At 36.1% G+C, this 25,774-nt stretch overlaps 1 protein-coding gene across 4 annotated transcripts in view; it reads right to left on the bottom strand.

The window, feature by feature from the left end:
- The window catches only part of LOC150101831 (constitutive coactivator of PPAR-gamma-like protein 1 homolog), a 326,792-nt gene that overhangs the window by 231,210 nt on the left and 69,808 nt on the right, over positions 1-25,774 (bottom strand). For all 4 annotated transcript variants that reach the window (XM_090400106.1, XM_090400107.1, XM_090400108.1 and 1 more), the window contains exon 4: positions 13,333-13,440. In XM_090400106.1, the coding sequence (XP_090256232.1) occupies positions 13,333-13,440 (108 nt within the window). The remainder of the gene's footprint in view (positions 1-13,332; positions 13,441-25,774) is intronic.

Below are 25,774 nucleotides of genomic sequence, written 5' to 3'. Positions count from 1 at the left end.
GTTCATAGCAAGTTTCTTTCTCTGTCAAGGCTCTTTTCAGAAGATATGTGACTCGGTTCTTAATTTTTTACAGGATCCTTTCTCATCACTTATGTAGCACACATTATTTCTCCTGACTTAATTCTGTCTCTTTTCTTCAGTAGAAATAATAGTCAGATCCAGCGTCCTTAAGACAGATGAAACTTCATAATCAGTTTTCTCGAACATTCCTTTAGAACGTAAATAGCAAATTCTTCTTTTATTCACTAAATGCTTATTGACAGTCTTAACTTTCCCAATTAAAAAAAACTTACAGTTTTACGATTCCCTTTTCAGAATCTACTATAAATCTTTGAATTAGTGTTTCCTCCAATATTCCGTTTAAAATGCATATAGCAATAATTTCTATTATTTATCCACATACTTATTCCACATTAAAGCTTAATAGTTCCACGATTCCTTTTTCGAATATACTATTAATTTTCCTCCGACTGTCATATAAAAAAAACTCAAGTTCCTCTGAACCTAAATATCTGCTAGCCTGTGTTCTAAAATCCTTCCGAACGCTATCTTTGTTTACTCTCCTGTTGCTTCGATACCGAACTTGTCAGCTGCCAATCACACATCAAACTTCTCAGCGAGCATGCACACTCCTTCAAAATGGCAAGCAAGTGTAATGGCTGGCACGTTGTCTCCGTTAGCAACAAGAGAATGTCTTCATAAAACACAACTTTTGATAATTTTAAATTACAATAAAATTCTTGTAAGTAATACAAATATCAAAATCTGGCAAGTACATCAATTTTTTTTTTAACTTCTTTAAATATCATTTTTGACAAAACAATTTCAATAACGGGCACATCGCAAGTGCCGACAATGCATGTTATGAAACTAAAACTAATAAACATTTAAACATACACAATTCATAAAAATATTCAGAATTTTAATTATGATTATTTTTACAGCCTGACCAAACAAGGCCACCATTGTTTTCGCCAGGGAACCAGGGTGAACAGCAAAAAAGTCAGCTACTGGAACAAATCTTAAAACATGCCCCAACTCGCCATCAGAGTTCAAGATAGGAACTATCAACATAAGAAGCCTGAATGGCAAAGAAATGGAGCTAGCTGAGGAATTAGACAAGTGCCAGATTGACATAATATGGATGACTGAAACAAAAGACAAAAACTGGTGAGATTGTTCTGAGCAATAAATAGAAAATGTTATATTCAGGCAATGATAATCAAGGAAAAGAAGGAGTAACCATAGTATTCAACATTAAATACGAGGCTAATCTTCTTGAATGGCAGGCAGTCTCAAGTAGAGTGATATTGTTGTTGAGCTCACTGATGAGTTTCTAGAGATGACCGTGAACCTGTAGAACTGCTTTGCAATCTCTTGAAGTTTGATGGAGTAGAGCTTTTCTGTAGGGTTATTGTCAATTTTCAGTAGAGCAGAAGCAATTGCTGGACAAGAATAGATATGGGCAGGTGTTAGTTTGATCCCTGGACAGTCCTTGCATGTTTCATAAATTCTAGCACCGTCTGGATGAATTTTCATGTCTTGAAAGTGTTCCATCCTTTAAAGTAGAGTGATGTGGGCAAATATCACAATGAGAAAACTGCACAATCAGACTTACTTGTGCCTATGGCCCCACAGAAGGTTCTACTAAGGTAGAAGTGGATGAATTTTTTGAGGCTTTAGAGAAAGTAACTGACACAATGAAAAAGGAAAAGTTGATACTTGTAGGGGATCTAAATAGCATAGTAGGAAATGATTGTCAGACAAACAAAAATATTTTGGGAAAATTTGGAGTAAAGACCAAAGCTAATAATAATGGCAAATACCTGTTGGATTTCTGCTCAGGGCATGCACTAGTTATTATTAACACAATGTTCAAACATAAAAATGTGCACATATTCACATGAAGAGAAGAGGAAAGGAATAAGAAAAGTCTCATTGACTATGCTATTGTTGACGGTGATGTTTTCCCACTGGTGCAGGACATTAGAGTGTACAGAGGATTTGAAATTGGAAGTGATCACTATTTAGTCTTGGGCAGGATAAAATAGAATTTCATATTGAAAGGAACATAAGAAAGTTTTAAAACGAATAAAAGTTGAGCAGCTCTAAGATACGAAATGTAGACTAAAATACACAAACATTATTCAAGAAAAAATCAAAGAGTTTGAGAACAGGAACCAAACCTTGGAGATTCAGTGGCAAGCCTTGAAGAAAACCCTGATTAATTCAGCCAGAGAGGCATGTGGTGAGGTTGTCTGCAAGGATAGAAATATTAGAACTCCACTGTGGACACAGGAAGTTAAAGAGGCAGTGAAAGAAAAGAAGAAAGCATATCAAAAGTTCCTGGCAATTAAGTCGGCTTGCGTTCTCAGAGCATACAGAGACAAATGTAAGAAAGCTAAACACTGTGTAAAACTAAACAAAAGCCAGGGGAGAGCTTTGATAAGAAAATAGTGCAGTAGCGCACAGGACGCAATCTTGAGGGGGGGGGGGGGGGAAGAGGAGGCAAGTTGATTAGACGATTTGAGAATACATACCACATCACATACGACCTGTGACTGAGCATCTGAAATGATGGCTAATTCATAAGTAGTATAGAAATAGAATATACGACAAAACATAAATAAAAAAATAAATTTTATTAATTAGTAAAAGATTTTTAGAAAATTTTCTAGTTTTTTTCCTTTTTCTTTGGGAGGGAGGGGTTCCCCCACTTTGCCGTTCCCCTCTGGATCTGCCACTGTTATGAGGGCTGTTGAAGCAGCTCAGAAATGGAGGAATAAGTGCTGTAACAAGAATTAGACATAATAAAGGTGACATGAAAACCAGTGAAAAAGATACTCTTGATGTATGTTGTAATTACTTCAAAAATTACTAAACAAAACAATCAGTGACAGCACAGTAGGAAAAAAACACTCAGCAGGCATGCAATCAGGAATACATATCCATACTTCAAGTAGAAAAAGCCATTAAAAGCCTGAAATGTGGAAAGGCAGCAGGAATAGATGATATTCGACTAGAAATGTTCAACTATGGAGGTATAAGTCTTAAAGTGACTGCACTGCACAATCCAGAAGGCTTGGATAGAGGGACGAATTCCAGATGATTGGAATAGAGAGTACCCATATATAAAAAGGGAAATAAAACTGAATGTAAGAATTACAGAAGAATTTCTCTATTGAGTGTTGCTGGTAAGATTTACACAAGTATACTTGAAAAACGGTTGAGAAGGATTGTGGAAGAAAAGCTTGGTGAAGAACAAGCTGGATTCAGGCAAAATATAGGGTGTCAGATTCAGATTTTTACTTTACGACAAATAGTTGAGAAATCATGGGAATTTAACAAAGATCTGTATTTAAGTTTTGTAGATCTCGAAAAGGCATATGACAGTGCCAAGAGAGAAGCTATTCCTAATGCTACAGTTATATGGTGTCAATGGGAAATTATATCAAGCAATACTTAGTCTTTATTTGAGTTGTAAGTCAGCAGTTAGAATTGAAGGAAGTACAGGAAGATTGTTTAATGTTAAATCTGCTGTCAGATTTAAAATTATCTATATGGAAAATGGTATTAAACGGGATAACAGAACTGTTAATGTCAGCTATTTGCTTTATGTGGATGATGTTACACCTTGAAATAAATCTAGTACAAGTCTGAAAGATTCCCTGACTAAATTGAATAACTGTTGTAATAGATATGGCATGAAAGTCAGTATTAAAAAGACAGAGACAATGAAAATAGGTAGAAGCACTGAAAATATCAACTGCATTGTGAATGGAGAGCCTATAGAACAAGTAAAACATTTTGACTACTTCGGCACGATTTTTTAGTGAAGATAGTAAATTAAATATGGAAACAGACAACACAGCAGGTATGGTAGGAAATCAAATGAATAGATTTATATGGAATAAGAGAGAAATTAATCAAAACACTAAATTAACTGTATACAAGACAGTGTTCAAACCAATTTCAACTTATGGATCTGAGAACTGGGTTAGAAGTAAAACATTTCACCAAAGACTAGAGACCACATATATGAGAGTTCTGAGAAAGATTAGGGGCATGAACAGATGACATCAGTGGCAATATCATATTAAACATGAGGATATTAGGAAAAAACTTGACATTGTTAACATCCAGGAATGTGTTAGCATAGCTAATCTCAGGGTTAGCAAAACAAGAGTTCACCGCCAGGTTGGCAGGAAAAAGACCCAGAGGAAGACCAAGATATAGGTGGATTGATACAGTAAAAAGTGCCTTAGAAAACAGAAATATGACATCTGATAATACTGGAATCTTGACAGGTAACGGACTGATTTGGAGAAAAATTGTAGATAGGAAGTTAGTAATGATGTAAATTTTTCATGTGGTACTATCATATCCTGTACACCCCTTGATGGTACTGATGATAGGAGAAGGGGATGGGGATAACCATGGAAGTTAATTTTTAGTTAGTAAAGAAGGGGGAGAGAACTAGATTTTTCTTTCACAGAGCAGTGAGCGAATGGAATAACTGGCCTGCTGAAGGTGTCAGTGGATCAAGTGTGTGTGACTGCGAGCTCCCTCAGTGAGTTCTTGGCACTCTGGAAGTCATCAAATTCCTGCCATGTATCCTCAAGGGGTGTACAGGATATGATAGTACTACATGAAAAAAATTACATCATTACTAACTTCCTATCTACAATTTTCCTCCAAATCAGTCTGTTACTTATCAAGACTCCAACATTATCAGATCTTATATTTCTATCGTCTAAGCCACTTTGTACCGTATCAATCCACCTATATCTTGGTCTTCCTCTGGGTCGTTTTCCTGCCAACCTGGCAGAGAACACTTGTTTTGCTAATCTTTCCTCTACCATTCTATTTAAGTGACCATACCATCTGAGATTAGCTCTGCTAATGCATTCCTGGATGCTGACAATGTCAAGTTCTTTCCTAATATCCTCATTTTTAATATGATATTGCCATTGATGCCATCTGTTCACGCCTCTAATCTTTCTCAGGACTCTCATATCTGCGGTCTCTAGTCTTTGGTCAAGTGTTTTACTTCTGACCCAGCTCTCAGATCCATAAGTTAAAATTGGTTTGAACACTGTCTTGTATACAGCTAATTTAGTGTTTTCAACTAATTTCTCTCTTATTCCATATGAATTTATTCAATTGACTTCCACCCTACCAGCTTTGCTGATTATGTTGTCTATTTCTATATTTAATTTACCATCTTCAGTAAAAATTGTGCCTAAGTAGCTGAAATGTTTTACTTGTTCCACAGGTTCTTCATTCACAACACAGTTCACATTTTCAATGATTCTGCCTATTTTCATTGTCTTTGTCTTTTTATTGCTGACCATCGTACCATATCTATTAGAGCAGTTATTCAATTTAGTCAGAGAATCTTGCAGACTTGTAGCGGATTTATTTAGAAGTATAACATTGTTCGCATAAAGCAAAGAGCTGACATTAACACCTCCAATTTTGATATCATGTTTAATACCACTCTCCTTCATAATGTAATCCATATAGATAATGAAGATCAGAGGGGATAATGTACACCCTTGTCTCACAGATTTAACATTAAACCATCTTCCTGTACTTCGTTCAATTCTAACTGCTGACTTACAACTCAAATAAAGACCAAGCATTGCATCACATAATGCCCCATTGACACCATGTAACTGTAGCGTATTTGAATAGCTTCTCTCTTGGCACCTTGTCATATGCCTTTTCCAGATCTACAAAACTTAAATACAGATCTTTCTTATATTCTCATGATTTCTCAACTATCTGTCATAAAGTGGAAATCTGATCCACTTTATGAGATAGTTGACAATCTCTATTTGGCCCGAATCCAGCTTGTTCTTCACCAAGCTTCTCTTCCACAATCCTTCTCAACCATTTATCAAGTATACTTGCATATAATCTTACCAGGAACACCCAGTAATGAAATGCCTCTGTAATTATCACATTCAGTTTTTATTATTATTACTGATACTTCCAAGTAGTCCGAAGACTCATCGCAGGAGGACAGCTACAACTGTCTCAACCATTACACCGAATCTCTACTATGAATCATCTCCATCAGCGCCATCTACCGCCCACCTCCACCACCACAAGAACTAGTATTTTTTGTATCTGTAAATTTTGCGTGTTCTGAAGGGCCAATTTGTCTGTATGCGGGATGAAAAACCCGAGTTTCCAGGAGAAAAAACACTGCTACCTCCGTATGAGGTAGCAAGTATGGATATGTATTCCTGACTGCATGCCTGGTCAGTGTTTTTTACCACTGTGTTGTCATCACTGCTTGTTTCATTTAGCAGTTTTTCAAAGTAATTACTCCATACTTCAAGAATATCTTTTTATCCTGTTTTCATGTCACCTTTATCATCTCTAATTCCTTTTACAGCACTCTTTCTTTCATTTCTGAACTTCTTCAACAACTCCAGAATATCCTGCCACCTTCTTGATATTTATTTTCTATGTTCTTGCTAAAGCCCTCCCATGACTTTTGTTTAGCCAGTTTTGCACAGAGACAAATGTAAGAAAGCCTGTTTGGCTTTCTTACATTTGTCTCTGTATTCTCTAAGAGCACAAGCTGACTTATTTGCCAGGAACTTTTGAAATGCTTTCTTCTTTTCTTTCACCATGGAGTTCTGATTTTTCTATCCTTGCACACAACCTTACCACATGCCTCTCTGACTGAGTCAATTAGTGTTTTCTTCAGATCTTGCCACTGAATCACCAAGGTCTTTTGGTTTCTGATCTCAAACTCTTTCATTTTTTCTTGAATAAGATTCGTGTATTTTAGTCTAAAGTTCACATCTGAGAGCTGCTCAACTTATATGATTTCTGCTGTAGGGAAATGCACTGAAATCTGGAAAATGTTCATGTTATTTTTAGATATGAAAAATAACTACTTTATACCTAATTGTCTTATACAGCAGAGACAAACAGATAATGGAAATAAAAGCAGATGATGCTAGCAAAAACAAGGAATAATAGAATAAGAAATATTGACAAGAGGACTATTCTGTTAAAATGCTCTTATTATCATCATAATCAAATTCCTGACATGTACCCTCAAGAGGTGTACAGGATATGATAATACTACATGAAAAATTTACATCATTACTAACATTCTATCTACAATTTTCCTCCAAATCAATCTTTCATCTGTCTTCTACTTTAAGTGATGATTAAAAGGAAAAGATCAACAGGAAGACCAAGTAAGAAAAGATTTATAAAAAATAAACCCAAGTTGAAATAGTGTTCATGAAGAAAAGCAATAGGAATAGAAACAGATGGTGAGGATTGATTTGCTTGACCTGATAGATTTTCTGTTGGAGGAGTTGTTGTTGATTGCTAAGAATTTAGGTCAAGTGACCTACTAGCCATGAAAAACAGAAGCACAAATAATTAAAGATTTATGCATTATCATTCACAGTGCAGTACTACTTTCTTCACACTAACACAGAGCAAATATACCAAAAATAAGTGACACACATTATCACATGTGGCAGAACTTTTATGGACAAACTACTTGTTTGTTTCGTCACTAAATTGCAGCATACACAATTATGCACTTCATACAACATTTTGGGTATATAAAACATTTAAATGGCATCAATCAATCAATCAATCAAACAACACACACACACACACACACACACACACACACACACACACACACACACACACACACACACACACACACACACACACACACACACACACACACTACTGAAACAAAAGTCAGATTTCGGCGATGATAATGATTCAGGGACACAATGGTTTACAGTTAGAAGTAGCAGCCAATGAAATCTGTAAAATCACAGAGTGCGCACACGAGAAGAAAGTTACCTTCAATAACACCAAGTCTAAAGTGCTCCACACCTCACGCAAAAAATCAAAACAACCTTTAACGATCTTCCTAAATGAGAAGTTCGAGGTAAGCTAAAATCCTAGGAGTAACAATAGATGAAAAATTTACCTTCAACAAGCACATCTCATATGGTGCCGAAAAAAAGCTTACAAATTGTAAACCTTCTAGCAAAGTCAGCAAGGATTAAGTGGGAATTAAGCCAATTAGCGCTGAAAACAACATATACTGGAGCTATACTGCCACTGATATCTTATGTTCCATCTGCCTGGAAACGTACACTAAAATCAAAGAAAAACAACGAAAGCTAAACCGAGTTCAATGCCTTATAGCCATATATATAATTAAAGGATACAAGACAATGTAATTTTGCTGGCATCATAAAGGTGAGGATGAGACAGGTAAGAATAGAAATCACAGTCAGGATCAAGGAAACAGGAGTGGACAAACTAAAGAGAGAGAGAGAGGTGTAGTATAGCAGCTAGAATAGATGTTGGTGCTTCTGGTAGGATGGCCTCAAACACACATCGATTGCTATGTTTATACACAAATGTAAGAAGTATGCGAAACAAGAGAGCTGAGTTTGTGGCATTGGTTGAGATGGTATGTCCAAAAGTAATTGGAATTGGTGAAACTTGGTTGTGTGAGGAGGTGTGATGTCAGGAATAGAATTAGAAGGATATATAATTTTCCAGAAGGATAGAGATGTGAAAAGAGGAGGAAAATGAAAATGTTAATGACTGCAGAGGAATTGTGTCTGCAAAGTATGGAAGTTGATGGTGAATGCACAGATTTTGAATATATGTGGTGCAAAGTTGAAATAAACGGCTTAGTATATCTGATAGGATGCTGTTATAGGCCAGGGAATGCAGAGAATACTGATTGGGAAATCAGTATTCTCTGCATTCCCTGTTAGGCAAATTAGGTGGGAATATAAAAAGAAGGTGATCCTGATGGGAGACTTGAATTGCAGGATATAAACTGGAAGGAGGGGATAGTGTATTAGTGTATGGGAACAAGGAGAGTGCGTTTGTGGAATTTCTGAGAGATAAGTATTTTAATTAGCATGTGATTGAAGCAACTAGAGGTTTTAATGTTTTGGATTTGGTGATAACTTCAAGATGTAGTTTGGTCATGAGGTACTTGTTTGGGAAGTGATGAAAAAGAAAAGGTCACTGCCAAAAATGGATACATGTAGAAGCATAAAGAAGGTGATTATAAGGAGCTCTGTAGTCAGTCAGCATCGTATATTGGGTAGATAGATGAACTGAGTGGAAAAGATGTTGACAATGCAAGAAACTCATAAGGTATCTGACAAAAGCAATGTATGACTGCATACCGAGGGTTAAGCGAGTAAATAGAGTGGGAGCGAAATGGATGAACAACGAAATCAAGCAAGCTGTGCTGGAAAAGAAAATGTTATGGAGGAAGTACAAGACAGTTGGTGGTGATCAGATCCATGAAGAGCATAAGGTGCAGACTAGAAAGGTGACGAGCATTGTAAAGAAAGAAAAGGTGCAGTATGAGAGGAGATTGGCTGTTCAGGCCAAGGTTAACTCAAGGGAATTTTTCCACTATATGGCAAGCAAGAGGAAGAATAATTATGGCAGACTAACATTGGTGGATAGTCATGGCAGCAGACTAACAGCAGCAAAGGATATAGTGGAATTATAGAATGAGCACTTTATCAGCATGTATCATACTGGTATAAATGATCTGGTACAATATATAAAAGAGAGGCAAGTATTAGGAGAATTGGAAGTGAAAGAAACAGAGGTGTGTCATATGTCAGTTGGGTTAGATGTGAATAAGGCTGTGAGAATGGATGATATATCAACGACGTATGCTATGCTTAAGGAATGTGCACAACAGTTGGTTATGCCCTTGACCTGGCTATTTAATGGAAGTCTTATAGTGGGTAGGGTTTCTAAGGAGTGGAAAGAAGGCAAAATAGTACCACTCCACAAGCATAGTTCTAAGACAGAAGTCTCCAACTATAGGCAGGTCTGTATAACTGAAGTTGTGGTTGGAGAGATTGGTATGGAATAGAATACAGAATTGGGTTCATGGACATGGCATTCTTTATGATGATCAGCATGGATTTGTAAAGGGCAGGTCCTGTTTCAGTAATTTACTTGCATTCTATGATAAAGTTACAAGTGTGTTGGATAAGGGAGAATCATATACAGTGATATTCGTAGACTTTGCAAAAGTGTTTGATAGATTACATTAGCATGATAAGTTGGTGTACAAGCTGCAGAGGATGGGAAGAGAATATTGGCTCTCTGAACGATACCAGCAGGTTGTGTATGATGGAGCAGTGTCTCAAAAAAGAAGGGTAACCAGTGCTTTGCCCTAGGGTTCCGTTTTTGGGCCCCTGCTGTTTAACTTGTTTGTAAATGATATATCATATGGACTGACTGGAGATCTTCAGTTATTTGCTGATGATGCAAAGTTGGGAAGAATTATAAGTAGCACTGCTGATGCTGAATCCCTTCAGGAAGATTTGAATAGACTTTTTACTTGAACAAAAGAGTAAGGTTGTAATTTTAATATCAATAAGTGCAAGGTGTTGTATTTTGGAGTGCAATAATATAAGCTGTGTACTATATCAATGGTGACGTACTGCAGGAAGTGGATGAGATTAGAGATTTGGGAGTGATGGTCAACAGTAGACTGAAGTTTAGAAGGCATATTGTTAGTGTTGCAGAGGTTGCACATTGTAGCGCTGCTATGATAAGAAGTACTCTAACATGCAAGGATAAGGAAGTGGTTGTGCCACTGTGTAAGGCACTGGTCAGACCACACGTGGACTATTGTGCTCAGATCTGGTCACCTGGTTTTCAATGTGATGTGATGTGGAGACATTGGAGAGGATCCAGAGACGAGTGACTAAGACTATATTAGGAGTTTGGATTGCTGGCTATGGAGAGAGGTTGAAGAGATGTGGATTGCAGAGTTTGGAATCCACATGGATAGGAGGAAGAGAGGTGAGATGATAGACATTTAAATTAGTGAGAGGATTTTATCAGATTAATCCAGAGGGGATTATAAAAAGAGTAGAAGGTGAGAGGAGAAAAACCACAGGTCATTCCTGGAAGTTATTGTAAAAGTGTGGTGAAGAATGGTGCGAGGAGTATTTCACATGGAAAATTGTCAGTGAATGGAATGCATACCAGAATGTGTTGTTAATGTAAGGAGTGTTAAGGACTTTAAGATTCCATATGATAAATATGTTGTGAATTGAATGAACCTCCCACAATGAGTCTGTTGACTCCATGGAGGGTGTAAAAATAATATCTTTCGAGGCAGCTCTAACACCAATCTGCCTGAAATTACAGGAATTTTCTCTTATGTATGAATTCACTTCCATAAGATATAACAAAAATTATAACATTGATACAAATTGCTATGAATGTCCACTTCTCTACAACAGAGAATATGTTCTTTTTGCTGGCCTCACCCAGCAAAAAGAACATATATTAAGGAGAAGGAAAGGTCTGAAAGTGACGAATTCCATATATACATTGATGAAAGCAAAACCGGAGGGAACGTCAGTTGTTTCTTCATTGCAAATAACAGGCAGTCCATTATACAAGAACGCTGTTCCAGACTGTATCTTCTGTTCCAACAACCAAGCAGAACAACTTGCTATAGTTTATTCACTTACATATCTCCAAGAATTAGAATTCAACACCTCTCATCAAAAGATAGCAACAATTTACAGTGATAGCAGAAGCACAATAGATGGCATAAAAAACCAGAACAGCCATATAGCATTAATAGAACAGACAAGAAATCTGGTTTGGAATCTCACTCTATTGGTATGGGAAATCAAGTTCTGTTGGACAAATGCACATACTGGCATATCAAGAAATGAAACGAGAGAGCGGATCAGCTGGCTAAAGAAGCAGCTAGAAACAAATTACCAAAAGTACTCGAGATCTGTTATAAAAACGTGCAGAAGAATGAAGCCTATACTTGTGGGAAGAAGAATGGTAAACATCAAAAAATGGATCAACAACAAAAGAATTCTTGCCAAGCATCAGAAGCAGACTCTGGCTGAAAAAACATGCCATTTCTCCAGATTTAACCAAGCTAACTAATGGGACATGGAAAACTAAGACACTACTTACACAGATTTCATATCCTGAAATCACCATCATGCATTTGTAGTCCATGCCCTCAACAGACTGTTGACCACATACTTTATGACTGGACTCCATCCGGATGCCCCTAATACAACATGTCATCATTTAGGAGACAAGTGGCCAGTGTCAAAACAGAGACTTATCGAAAACTATTACACAGAATTAATTAAATTTGCCAATAAGATCAACTTCCAGTTGTAATGTAACAAATTACTGATGTATGAATTATATAGTAAATATATGTATATATAAAAATATAAATATGGATGTAAAAATATAAATGTAAATACGAATATTAATACAAAATTGGAAATATAAATGTTAACCAGTACTTGGAAGCTACATGTAATATATGCATTGGAGCATGTAGGAATAAGTTACCTCCTGGTAGGGTTACTATTGGGAGGAAAACTAACACAAATGAACGAACAAACACACACAATGCTATAAAATGGAATTACCATACCTTAAACATAATATTAATTTCATACTCTAAAAATATACAAAACCTAAAGAAGTAGTAATACACTTCCATTAAATGGATATTACTTTCCATGGTGCTTGCAATATATAACATGCACTGATTCACTATGGCTGGGATGTTATGCAAATTATGCTGCTGCTGTAGACCCTATTATGACACAGTTTACCAGGTAAACAAAGAGAAAGAGGTGGAGGGAGGCAACACACACACACAAACTGACTACAATTACATGAATCAACAACCAGCCAATGTCACATTCAGCAATAATGATGCATTGAATTATGTAACTTATGCAGCCATATCACAATTGATATGTAGTACAAGTTATTGTACATACCAAGTCCTAATGGATTGCATAAGTACAAAATATTTATACTTCCCGAGTCTCAGTGTTTACAGAACAGAATGGTAGGCTTTGAGGATTTACTCTATATTTAGATTAGCATTTATCTTTACAATCTCTCTCTCTCTTCCATTTATAGCATTAGATCTTGAATACTGACAAATGTGTTTCACAAAGTAGATTAAATACATGCTGCATTATAAAATATAAGTGCATTTCTTTGCAAGGAATATACATATTTCCATAAACTGATTTTTAGTTTTTAGTTTTAATTAAAACTGCTTGCTACCAGTCTTGAAATCATTAAGTACATGAAAATACATTTCTGAATTACTTTTTAAACTAGCAAAAGAATTACTAACTTCAGAATCACCTAAAAATATCTTCTTGCACATTATAAGAAGACTGAGGTTAATACAACAATTAAGAAAAAAAAAAAAAAAAAAAACACTCCATGAGTAAAAAGTCTTATTACCTAAACTTCCTTGAGGTGATCTCTTATGATGATCACGCTGTTGTGGGTGAAAACCTTGACCCTGTTTTGGAAAAGGATAAGGTGAGCTTCCAGGTTGTGGCGGGGAACCTAAATAAAATTTAGAACAAAAATCAAGACCTGTTACAACTTTAAATTTAGTTAATACAGTTTAAAATTCATTTAGTTTATAAATGAATATAGCTAAAATAATTTCATAAACTGTTTTATGGAAGGAAATTATAAAAATTGCTAATGTTTTTAGTATGGACTTCAACAGACCAGAGAAGAAATATATCAATAGGATTTAAATGAAAGACACTGCTTCAAAAGGGGGTGGACTCATCCTTTAGCAATACTAATACAATTTTACAAGGCCTTATCAAGGAAACTAGATCACTTTCTCATACTTCTCTCTTCCATCATCTATGTGGATGATGATGAGGCCGAATGAACTCTTTCCACTTCCACTTTCCACTGTCTCAGGAGAGTCCGAACAATTCTGTCCAGTTTGGTGTTGCTTGTTGGGATTTGGTTCTCAGGTCCTCTTTTATTTTGTCTATTCATCTAATTCTGGAAATTCATCTAATCCTTAGATGATCAAATAAAAATTCATCTAATCCTAGGGATCTTTTACCTTCCATCGTTGTATTCAGGGCTTTAAATGGTAGTCTTTCTGTTCCCATTCTGGTCACATGGCCAAACCATTGCAGTCTTCTTTCTTGGATTTTGTCTATTATTGTTATTTCTTGTTTTAGTCGTTTCCTAATGTCTTCGTTTCTTAGTCGATCCAGCAGAGATACTCCAAGTAATCTTCTTAGCCAACCCATTTCAGTAACTAATATTTTTTTTCTCTTCAGCCTTTTTGAGATTCCAGCATTCACTTCCATAGAGGAGTATTGGGAGGGCAATTGTTTCATAGACTCTTACTTTTGTTACTTGTTTGATGTCTCTTGATTTCCATATTTCATTAAGTCGTCCAAAAGTTTGGGATGTTTGACTGATTCGTCTGTTTATATCTTTTGTAATTTCACCATTGTACTCAATAACTCCTCCAAGGCAGGTGAAATTTTCTACCTGTTCTAGATTCTTACTATCAATTTCAATTTTCTCATACTTTCTCATACAGGTTACTTTAATTGAATTAAAATGGCTTGTAAAACTGAACCAAACTTAGCCTCTTGATGTGATTAAAAAATTACCTAAGAAAAACAACTGCACATAAAGTAGTTCTAAGACCACAAACAAAAATAATGGTACATGATGAAATGTCATACCACCTGGAGCATCACTTTTAAGCAAGATCTCCACTGTTAGTCTAGGAACCAGAGGTGAAAAGTCAGCTATTGGAACAAACTCAACAGAACTGAAGGTAAGCACCATCAGTGTAAGAAGTATCAATGAAAAACAAGTGGAACTAGCCAAAGAATTAGAGAAACACCATGTAGACACACATGGCATTACCAAGATGTGAAGAAGACAACAAGAATTTATAAAATGCTAAAATGTAGCATTTTATAAATACAGTCATCCCTCGACTTGCGTCCTTTCGAAGATGCGTCCGTGATCTCATAAGAGAATAAATAACATTTTTGGCTATACTTTCGAACAAGACGCAAGCGAGTGTAAGGTAAAGCATGCATAGTGGCAACAGCACTTTCAGCAGCAACCTCCCTCAGCTGTCAGCACGTGTCTTCAACAGTTCCTCTGTTGATTTTGTGTTTGAGAAATGGGTTATTTGTGTATTTATCATTAATTATTTTGCGATGTTTTGTGCAACATGGCTCCTGCACATACCATCAAAAAACCTAGTGAAGAATCACAGAAAAAGAGGTGAGCAATTGATCTTAAAGCAAAGTTACAAGTTATAAAGCAACATGAAGCTGGTAAGCACGTCAGTGTGATTGCATAACTTCAGATGCTCTCATTCCACAGTGATGACAATTTTGAAAAATAAGGAAAAAACCGTAGCGGCTGTGAAAATATCTGTTTCCATTAAATCGGCGACAAAGTAATGAGAAGGTCCTATCGTGATATGAAAAAACTACTTGCATCATGGATAGAGTACCTGAACCAAAAGTGCATGCTCCCTTAGCACTGTGACAATAACTGCTAAGGCACTAAGTCTTTTCAACATGTTGAAGGAGAAAGCAGAACCCGATTATGACTACGAATTCAACTCTTCTTCCGATTGGTTCATGAGATTCAAGCAGCGTTTTGTGCTGCATAATGTGAAAATATACGAGAATCTGCAAGTGCTGAGAAGGCTGCCAAGGAGTTAGTGGAAAAATTGGATAAAATTATTATGGAGGAAGATTATTTGCCACAGCAAACATTTAATATGAATGAGACGTCCTTGTTTCGAAAAAAAAATGCCCGAGTGGACAGTCAGCTACAAAAAGCTAAAATCTCTACCTAGTTTCAAAGCTCATAATGTCAGTATTATTACGATCCTGTTAGGGGGTAATGTGGCTGGATATAAACTGAAACCATTTGTAATATATAACAGTGAGAATCCACGAGCCATCAAAAACATTAGGAATCATACTCTTCCAGTTCATTATCGGAGCAATAAGAAGTCGTGGATGACTCAAAAATTGAGGATGCCTTAATCAACTGTTATGCGAGTGAAATAAAAAGCTATTGTGTGAAAAAAAAATATAGAATTTAAAATTTTATTCTAGATAATGCTCCAGGTCATCCATCTTATATGTTTTATAGGTGATCTTCACCAAGTTCAAGGTCATGTTTTTCTCCCTCCAAACACTACCGATGGATCAGGGAGTTTGTCTTATTATCTACGGAGGACTTTTTCACAGGGCATTTCTACTACTGAAGGAAATGACCAGACTCTCATGCAATTCTGGAAAACATTCAACATTTATCATGCTATTAAAAATATTGATGTGGCTTGGGACGAAGTAGCCTCTCAATGTATGAGTGGCATATGGAAAAAGACATTTTAAAATTTTGTAAGTTTGTAATAGTGGCCTAGCAAACAATCTGAATCTCGAAGTGAATGATGACATAATTCAACTCATAGAGAGTTCCCCTGAAGAGTTGACCAACGAACAATTGGTCGAACTGGAGGAACAACTGTTGCAGAAGAGGAAAAACAAGAAAAGGAAGAGGGAAAAGAGAAAGAGGAAGTTAAAAAATTTACAGAGGAAATGTTCTCTGCAGTTAGCAATGTTCTCAAAATGGCTGAAGACATGGAGCCCCAATGTTGAACGCTACTTAATAAATAGAAACGAAAGTACACAATGCGTTTGCTTGCTATGAACAAATTTATGATGAAAAGAAAAGAAATAAGCAAAGCACATCGGACATTTTCACCAAAAAACAAAGGTTACACCAGAAGAGCCACAGCCTGATCGTTCAGGGAAGGTAATGAAGAAATGATTGGGGAGGAAGATTTGGGTGATTATTCTCCTGTTTTATAGTGGCAGTAACACAGTACAGTTTTATAATAAGATTTAAAAATTAAAACGACAGTATACTTATTACGGTTAAGTCCCTAACCCCTATAACTCTGTTGATTTAATCTATCGACTTACATCCTGCCAGATGGAACGGAATCCGGACGTAAGTCGAGGGATGACTGTACTGATCAGAGAAAGCAAGGTAACAATAACATTCAAAACTAAATATGTTAATAAACTTCATAAACTAAAGATTCTGGTGAAGAAATGTACAAATTGAGTCAGAGAAAGGGAAGCCAACAATGAAAATGAAAAGATGGTTGATCTAAACAGCAGAGTAGAAAATGAATATAAGACAGATGCTTTTTGGAAGCCTTGGAGAAAACAGCAAAGCTAATATTAAGTATATGCTGTGTCAATAAGACTTCTCCAGTCTTATTGACAATGTTGGTAATCTCTATGGAAGTTAAAGATATGAATATACAGGAGTTTTGCAAATAGGAACTGAAAACTATTATTATATAAGACCTCCAAGGAATCAAGGACTCGTTGAGGGAAGTCATAAATCATCCAGACCAGCTGTCATTCTTCCTTAAATTCATTCACACTAGATGCACTCGCTACCCATAAAGGCAAACTATTCCACTCACTCACTGCTCTATGAGAGGAAAAACCTAGCTATTATACCTTTCTTGACTGTGAACAAACTTAAATTCCATGCATGTCCCCATGTTCTCTCCCCACCTTCCATATAATGAAAAATTTCAAACAATATTATAGCATCCATTCAAATGTTTATAGACCTCTAGCATATCACCCTTCTTCCTCCTGTTAACCAGTCTATAATTCACATACTCGCAATCTGTCCTCATAATCAAAATCCCATAATCCAGACATAATTTTTGTAACTCTTCTTTGCATCCTTTATAGAGTTTCTTTACTCTTGGAATCTGAAAAACCAAATCTACACACAATAACCTAGTTGTCATATAAGGCTTATCAAAGCCTTATAAAGAGCCAAAATGACTTTCTTATCCTTACATGTCAAGGTTCGTTTCAACATCACAATTATCCTCTGAGTTGCATTTGCAACTTTTGCTATGTGACTTTTAGACTTCAAATTCCTATCTGCCAATATGTCAAGATCCCTTGCCATCTCATTTCTTGTAGCGTAACCCCACTAATATAATATAATATACTGCTGGAAATCTAATCACGCCAAAGTGCATAACTTTACACTTACAACATCAGCCATTTTCGTTTGCCCAAATTTCCAATCTATTCAAATCATTTGGTAAGTGCTGAATATCAATAGCATCCCTGATTGCTCTGCATATCTTTGTATCATGAGCAAACAATTGCACATCTGATGTTAGACCCTGCTTGATGTCATTAATATATAGATTGAATAATAATGGCCCAAGGACTGAACCCTGAGGTACACCACTGGTCACCTTATATGTGGCAGATTTACACCCACTGTATACCACTTTTTGATGTATGCCTGTCAACCATACCCTGATCCAAGTCAAGAGTTTATATTCCAATCCCATATTCTCCAGTTTCAACAGCTTTCACATGGTATCATATCAAATGCCTTAGAAAAATTCAATATTATCATAGTGTAACCATTCCCTTTATCCAACTCAGCTATAACATTGTTATGAAATATGAGCAAATTGCTAAAACATGACCCTCCTTCAGTAAACCCAAGCTGCTCCTTGTAGAGCATAGCTAGCTTGTCAACCCATTTCTGTATGAGAGTTCTTATCAACTTCTCTAAAATCTTCACTACCACCACACCAGAGATACTGATAGGTCACTAGTTACACATCAGTTTGTTTTTGCACCACCCTTGTACAATGGGACTATCATACATTCTTTCGCTTCCTGTGGTATCATTCCTGAGCTGAGAATCAAGTTATACAAACATGTGAAAGGCCTAGTCAATTTGGCTGAACATTTCTTTAGCAAATGGGCTGATATTCCATCTATCCCTATAGACAAATTCCAATCCAGGTTATGCAACAGCTATTCAACCTCATTTTTATGAACTCTTCATCCAATATAACAGTAACACTGTGCACGATGTTACATACACCTGGTTGATATATCTTGGTATCTGGAGAGTTCATCTAAAAGGCAATTCATCGAACGACAATTCGTCGCAAATGCAATTCATCGAAAAAACAGTTCACCGAAAATTTTAATTCTCGGTGAACTGTTTTTGTATGAGAAAATTGATCCATTTAGAACAAAACCTGAACTGTGAATAAGGAGATTACAATGCTACTTTCATAGGGAAAAATTACAGAACAATATGGTTCTTATAGTCTTTCTTGTCCGATAACTGTTTCATGTCTGTTCATGGGACTGATTTGCCTGTTTCCGGAAGAAAAGCCCAGCCGTATCTATATTATGCCTGCTAACTTACCTTTAGCAGAACAAGACTGATAAAAAGTATGCATAAATGGGATCCAACTACCGAGGTCTTTCTAACTAAACAGCTTCGTTTTTACCGATTGAGCTATGCGGGCTTCATTATTATTATTGTTGCTAGTAGTAATAAGTGACTTCAATACAGCAATTATTATGGGATGAATTTTACTCAGATTCGCTATTTAAAACTTTCACAAGAAAATGTCGAACCGTTCAAGTTTTCAGTTTAGCTATATTCGGGGCGACAAAGAAATAACGTGTCCAAATTATGTACTTTATTACAAAAACTCTCTGACTTAAATGACTTAGTAGAAGTTGTTGGTACAAGAAGCTGTCTGCATGGTTCAGTTTTTGTTCTAAATGGACCGCTTTTACCATAACATTATCGAAAATTTAAAATTTTCAGTGAATTGTCTTTCGATGAACTCTCCTGTAACCATATATCTTAGCAAAGTGAGAACTAATTAACTAAACAATCTCATTAGCTTCCAACACTCGAGTACCATCTGCATTCAATAAAGTTATTCTTCCACATTCATTTTTTCTTTTCCTTGTGGCATAACAATAAAATTGTTTGGAATTGCCTTTGGCTTGCATGGCCAATTTCTTTTCATACTCCAATTTAGTTTTTCGCATAATACTCATTACTTTTATGGCCTGAGCTTTATATTTCATAACTATTCTTACTCTAATTCTCACAATATTCTTTCCACATCATCTTGTGGATCTCTTGCTTAATAAGGCTGCACATCCATTTCTCTCCCAACCTATTTATTCTTCGAAGAACATTGGGGATATATTCAGAGACCACGTCATTGATGCACCTCCTTCTTTCTAGTCATCAGAATTCAAGGAGAACCGACCTACCAGTCAGGAATACCAGTAGTTGGGTGCTGTAGGCGCCAGAGCCCCCTAGTAATAAATAAATAAAGTATATTTCATTGTAAATGTCTATGTTATTTGAATTTATATGTTCATGTAAACAAAAAATATGATTTATTTTTAATAGAACAAAATTTGGAATAGGTTCCTCTTCATTTCCTGTCCATGTCAGCCTAGTGGCTTTGCGCTTCACAACCATATGCCTGGGGAAGGAGTGTCCTAGGTTTGATTCCTGTCAACGACGTGAGGAGCTTAAGGATCTTCCTCGGCCATAGCCAAGTTAGCCAGTCCTGGGCATGGAGAGCAGGGTTTCTTCTGCCAGTTTATCTGGTGTTTTTCATCCCGCAAGCAGCAAACCGGTCTGAGGACACACAGATTACAGTCAGGAATACTGACCCAGCTATAGGTCTGATTCATCAGCCTATGCCGGTTCTGTAGCCCGGATAAAATTTGGGGAGACTAGATGGTACTGTGAACTCCAGTAAAAAAGGGGAACGCAGTATCATCACACCAAATTTATTTATTTTATTTCCCATCCATGAAAATCCACATTTCAAGTACGGTAATTCATATTATACTTATGAAGATTTTTTCATCTTCTTCCTAGTTGGTTCTCTAGAGATGTCAGACGACATGCTCTTATCAATTTCATTTGATCCAGATGCAATATCAATGTTTTCTTGTTGCTTACAGCTACTTGTATTTGCTATATTGCTCTATTTTCCGTGTTTTATAAATCCAATGATTCATAGTTAAGAATTTGAAAGTTAAAAAAAAATTACCGTATTTACTTGAATATAACTCGCACTTTTTTCCCATTAAAGCTAAAAAATCGTGGTGTGAAATATATGCGGAGATTTTTGGAAACTAAAGTTTACAGAAAAAAAAACTGCAAATGGTGTGACTTACGAAGAAGTCACACCATTCTATTTAGTTCTATCATTCTAAGTCACACGATGTTACTTTAGGCATCGAGAACAGTTTCCTTGTGTGCCTCGTCAAAGTCATCTACCCAAATAGCTTCATCTTCTTTCCCATTATTTCAAACAAAAATTACCAGTAATTTACAAGACTTGAGATACGTAGAGCAGCTATGAAGAAGTGTTTGGTGTGGTATTAACAAAAGATTGCGCGAACCAAAGACAAATTAGCATTTCAACAGTTGAGTTGAAATGCTAATTCTCTTCAACCGAATTCCATAATATCTGAAACACATTCACTATATATTTCTTAGTTTTAACACGTTCACGACAGGGTGATGTCAAGCAAAACCATATGTTGCTGGTGCAACATATGGTTCTGCTTGAATCTATACAGCCGTTTCTGTTGGATGGGAGATGTGATTTTCATTAGTTAGTGTTGTTTTTATCCCAGTTGTCTCTAATTGCACTATTTGTTGAGAAATATAACAATTTCATGTATTAATGATGCATAGCCGAAAATTGCCATGTACCCCCTGAAGACCTTTCACATACCCCCCCGGGGGGGGGGGGGGGATTACGCGTACCACACTCTGAGAACCACTGCCATAGGGGATAAGATCTCAGCAGTCATCCAATCCTTCTGCTTGTGAGATGTACTATAACCCAGTATTTCTGTACTTATTTTTAATGATTCTTCTTTTAGTTTCTTCCATAATACATTCACATCTAGTTCATTATAACTCAAGTTCCAAGTAATTTTTCTTGGAACTCAAGTGATAATGAACTAGTTCTTTTCTTCTATTTTTGTGTTCTTTAAGTATTTTATATTTAGTTTTTTCATCTTTTTTGTTTTCTGGATTTTCTTAATCTCAATTTGTCCTGCTACTAGCAGATTATGATCTGAACCAATGTCAGCACAAGATAGTTGTTTACACTCCTTTTCCATTGTCGGCTTCCAGTGATGTTCTTCCGCTTTTGAAGATTGCGTGCCACTCAAAACGCCATGAACGACTCATTGCAGCATCACCGTAAACTTGCCGAATCATGTAAAATTTCTCTGTGGCAGATTTGTCCAGTTTCATGCAGAATTTCACATTCGCTCTTTGTTCTAACTTGCTGTCCATGATGAAATCGCAGACATGGTAATGCACGTAGTCAGAATAGCACCAGTTGCACAGCTCCCAATGTACACAGGACTATGTCTTTTGGCACACTGACTTATGAAGGTCGGTGTTACCTGTGATCGTGCATGAAGCCTTGTGCTGCCATCTGTTGGCGTGTTACAAAACTAGTCTCGAAACATTTTGATACCACCTCGTGCTTCTGAAAAATTGATTGAATATGATGTAATCAATTTGGTTTCTGATTATACTGTTGCTATTGGTAGCTCAAACCACATATTTGTAATTATTAGGTATTTTGACAAAATTGAATTAAGCAATCTCCTCTATCATTTCTTATCTCAAGTCCAAATTGTTCTACTGTGACTACAAATCCTATGTTTGTGTTAGTCTCCAATGATGATGTTGATCTCAGAATGACAAAGAAACATGACAAGTTCTTTCAGCTGAGAATAGAAAAGGTCAATTTCTGCATCATCCTTGTCAGCAGTCTGTGTGCATACTTGGATAACGCTGATGTTGATTGCTTGGGCCTCAAGTTGTAGGAGCTAGAGGAAGGAATGAAATTGAGTACGCTTTTGGATGTTTCTTTACTTATTAATATTCCATGTCAGTGAGTAGGGACACTGGGAATTTGGGGCCCCCATTGTTCTTGTTGTGTTTGCCATGGTGGTTGGTCTGGGGAGGTTGAATGCAGTCGTTTCTCCTTCTGCTTTCTGCACTGCAGTACTATAGCCATTAAGGAAGTTCTTGGAGGGATCTTGAACCTTGCTGATATCATTCATCTTCAGCCTCAAGATCAGTAATAGCGTACGCTGGTGTCTGTGACCATGGAAGTTGGGTCTCCATATCTGGCTACTCCCTCTACATAAGATGAAAGGAAACAGCAAAAAAGTAAAGTTTCACCCCTAGCCCTTGAACACTCTAATAGCATTGGGGATAAGGAACAAAAAGAAAGGAATAAAGGAAGAAAAGGGACCAGTATACAGATGATATAACAGATATATATATATTACACGAAATAAGACATAATCCAGTATCAGGTACCTCGGGTTTGGTACTCTCACACTCACTAAATTGAACCCTTGAGGTAGATGTTATATCAAGCAATACAAACTCTATGCTTAATAGAGTGTCACCAGTAAGCCAGAGGACTTTCTTTTACTGCAATTCAAACAAAGTTCAACATTTCCCTAAAGGTGAATTAACTTTCTTGTATAATTCCTTAAGCACAAAAATAATGGACGTTGCAAGTAATTCCATTATTTATCGTGTTTGGTTTTACATGGTTTTTAATTGAGGAAAATGTACTAAAAAAGATATGTAAATTTATTCATTGAAATAGTATTCTGTGTAAGTTATTGTGTTCATCCTTTGTTATAATAATGTGGCACATTAGTCAGCAAGTTTATGGTAAGATTAGTAAAGAACAAAGAGGATTACCACAAGTGGAAAGTTACAGAGACTTGCAAAGAATGAAGTCATCACATCCAAAGGTCAACAAGTGCCAAGGACAAGGATTTTGAAAAGGGTGCGAAGATGACGTAAACATACCCAAGGGTGAGCACGTGACCATTTAGAGAAACGTGTGCATGTGAAAAAGGTGGAAATCTAGGCCTATATAAAGGCACCTCATCAGTAAGCAAATTTATCCCTGGTTTCTCAAGGCATTCTCTTGCCTGTGATCACAGACACTCATCAGGAAGTGAAAGAGAAGTTTCATTGATTTATCCAGGTTTCTCAATGCTTATTCTTGCCTGAAATCACTGCCATCCGTGGTTGGGAGTGCGAAAGAGAAGCTTCGTTGGTACATCTTCAGAGTTCTCTTATCTGAAGATTACCGCTATTCGTGGTTGCAGTGTAAGAAAGAAGCTTCATTCATCATCAATTTGGATCTCCACTACAAGAGAAATACATTGTGTTGAGTGCTCAGGAAAGAAAGGAGCAACATAGTGAGTGAAAAGAAAGATAAGACGATTCTTGTGGAACATTTGATTAACGTGAAGGACTATTTGTGAAGAAGGAATTTGTAAGTAATTGTGTTACTGAAAGTATGTAAAGTGAATTTACATAAAGATTATATGTAATATATTTGAGAGACATTACATAAGTAATAGTAATTTAGACCTAACTAGCACGTTTCAAAATTGCATAATGTTATGTTTAGACCTTAAACAAGTTCAGAAACTAGAGTTTAGAGTAGCGAGGAATTTGTGTCTACTTGTATGTACACTGTAAATACTCTTTAAGCTTAAATGAATGGCTTATAAACATACTGAACTGTAATTTGTCAATGCACTATCCCTAAAAAAATTCGAACCTGTGTGATAAAAGCATGTACGAATTTTATTTAATTGCCACGACTGATTTAAGGTTAGAGTAAATTAAAGCAGGGAATAAAAATATGATTAAGATACCTGCACTGTATTTGGTAAGGGCCATTATTATTCAAGACATCCTTCTCATCTGTTCACCTTCTGGTCTTCTTACAACAACAGTTTACAGAAAACCAACTTTCACAGGACGTTATATTCTCAAAGAATCTGCTCATCACCCTTTTCAAAAGACAGGAGTAACAAAATGTTTAATCCAACAAGCCAAAATTAACTGTTCAACTTCTCATTTATTACAGAAGGAACTTTCGACTATCAAACATCACATGAAACTAAATGGCTTCTCCGAAAAGAGTACACAACATCTTTTCGATTCTTACAAACCAACACAGAACAACCAAGATTCAATACGTCGAGTTCCAATTCCTTACATTTCCCGGATTTCAGAACCAATTTCAAGAATTCTAAAGAAATATGATCTAACAGCCACTTATATACCTATTAACAAATTATCCATCCAGTTTCCTTCATCTAAAGATAAACGCTCAAGTTCCTTGTAATTGTAATCTTTCTTACTTTAGACAAACTGGACGTTCCATAGAAAAAAAGAATTCAAGAGCATCAGTCATCAATTCAACACAACAAACCTGAGAAATCTGAATTGGTTCAGCATGGATTAGAAACAAACCACAACATCCTTTGGTCCAAGGCTCTCCTCCTACACAGATGTTGCTACAAATTTGAACATTTATTTAAAGAAAGTGTGGAAACCTTACTTCAACGTCCTAACTTGAATCGTAATGACTGTATATCTATATCAAAAATTTGGGAATGTTTAATCAGGATAACACATTAAATTTATTTTTTTATTTTTTTATTCGTATAATGTTATTTAAGATCATTATATGAATTTCTGAATTAATATCTTTAATTAGGTTTTTTTTAAAAAAAAAAGTTTAATCTTATACTTAGCGATATGACACCACGCAGCAAGTTCTATGTATGAATGATCAACTGTTCGTATTCCACTTTGTTTTTTAAAACTATTCTTATGTAGCCACTGAAGATGGTCTGTAAAATTCAGATCGAAATATTTGGCAAATTAAACATTATTCTTGTGCTAACGTGTATATATTTCTAATCATTATGTCACAAGTATTGTTAAAAAATCATAATACACGTAACCCTCGTATAAAGCGGATGTTAGGTTCCATAGAAATGCTGCTTTATATAAATTTTTCTAGGTGATCTAAGTCTCGTTATACGAGACTTAGATCACCTAGAAAAAGTAGAGTTAGGTTCCAAAATTGTTGTTTTTTTTTTAA

The sequence above is a fragment of the Typopeltis vanoorti genome, chromosome 11 (assembly GCF_054136105.1).
Source record: "Typopeltis vanoorti isolate ZY-2024b chromosome 11, IOZ_Tvanoo_1.0, whole genome shotgun sequence".
Lineage (NCBI taxonomy): Eukaryota > Metazoa > Arthropoda > Arachnida > Uropygi > Thelyphonidae > Typopeltis > Typopeltis vanoorti.
The sequence above is the reverse complement of the archived record's forward strand: the minus strand, read 5'-3'. Positions and strand labels throughout refer to the sequence as shown.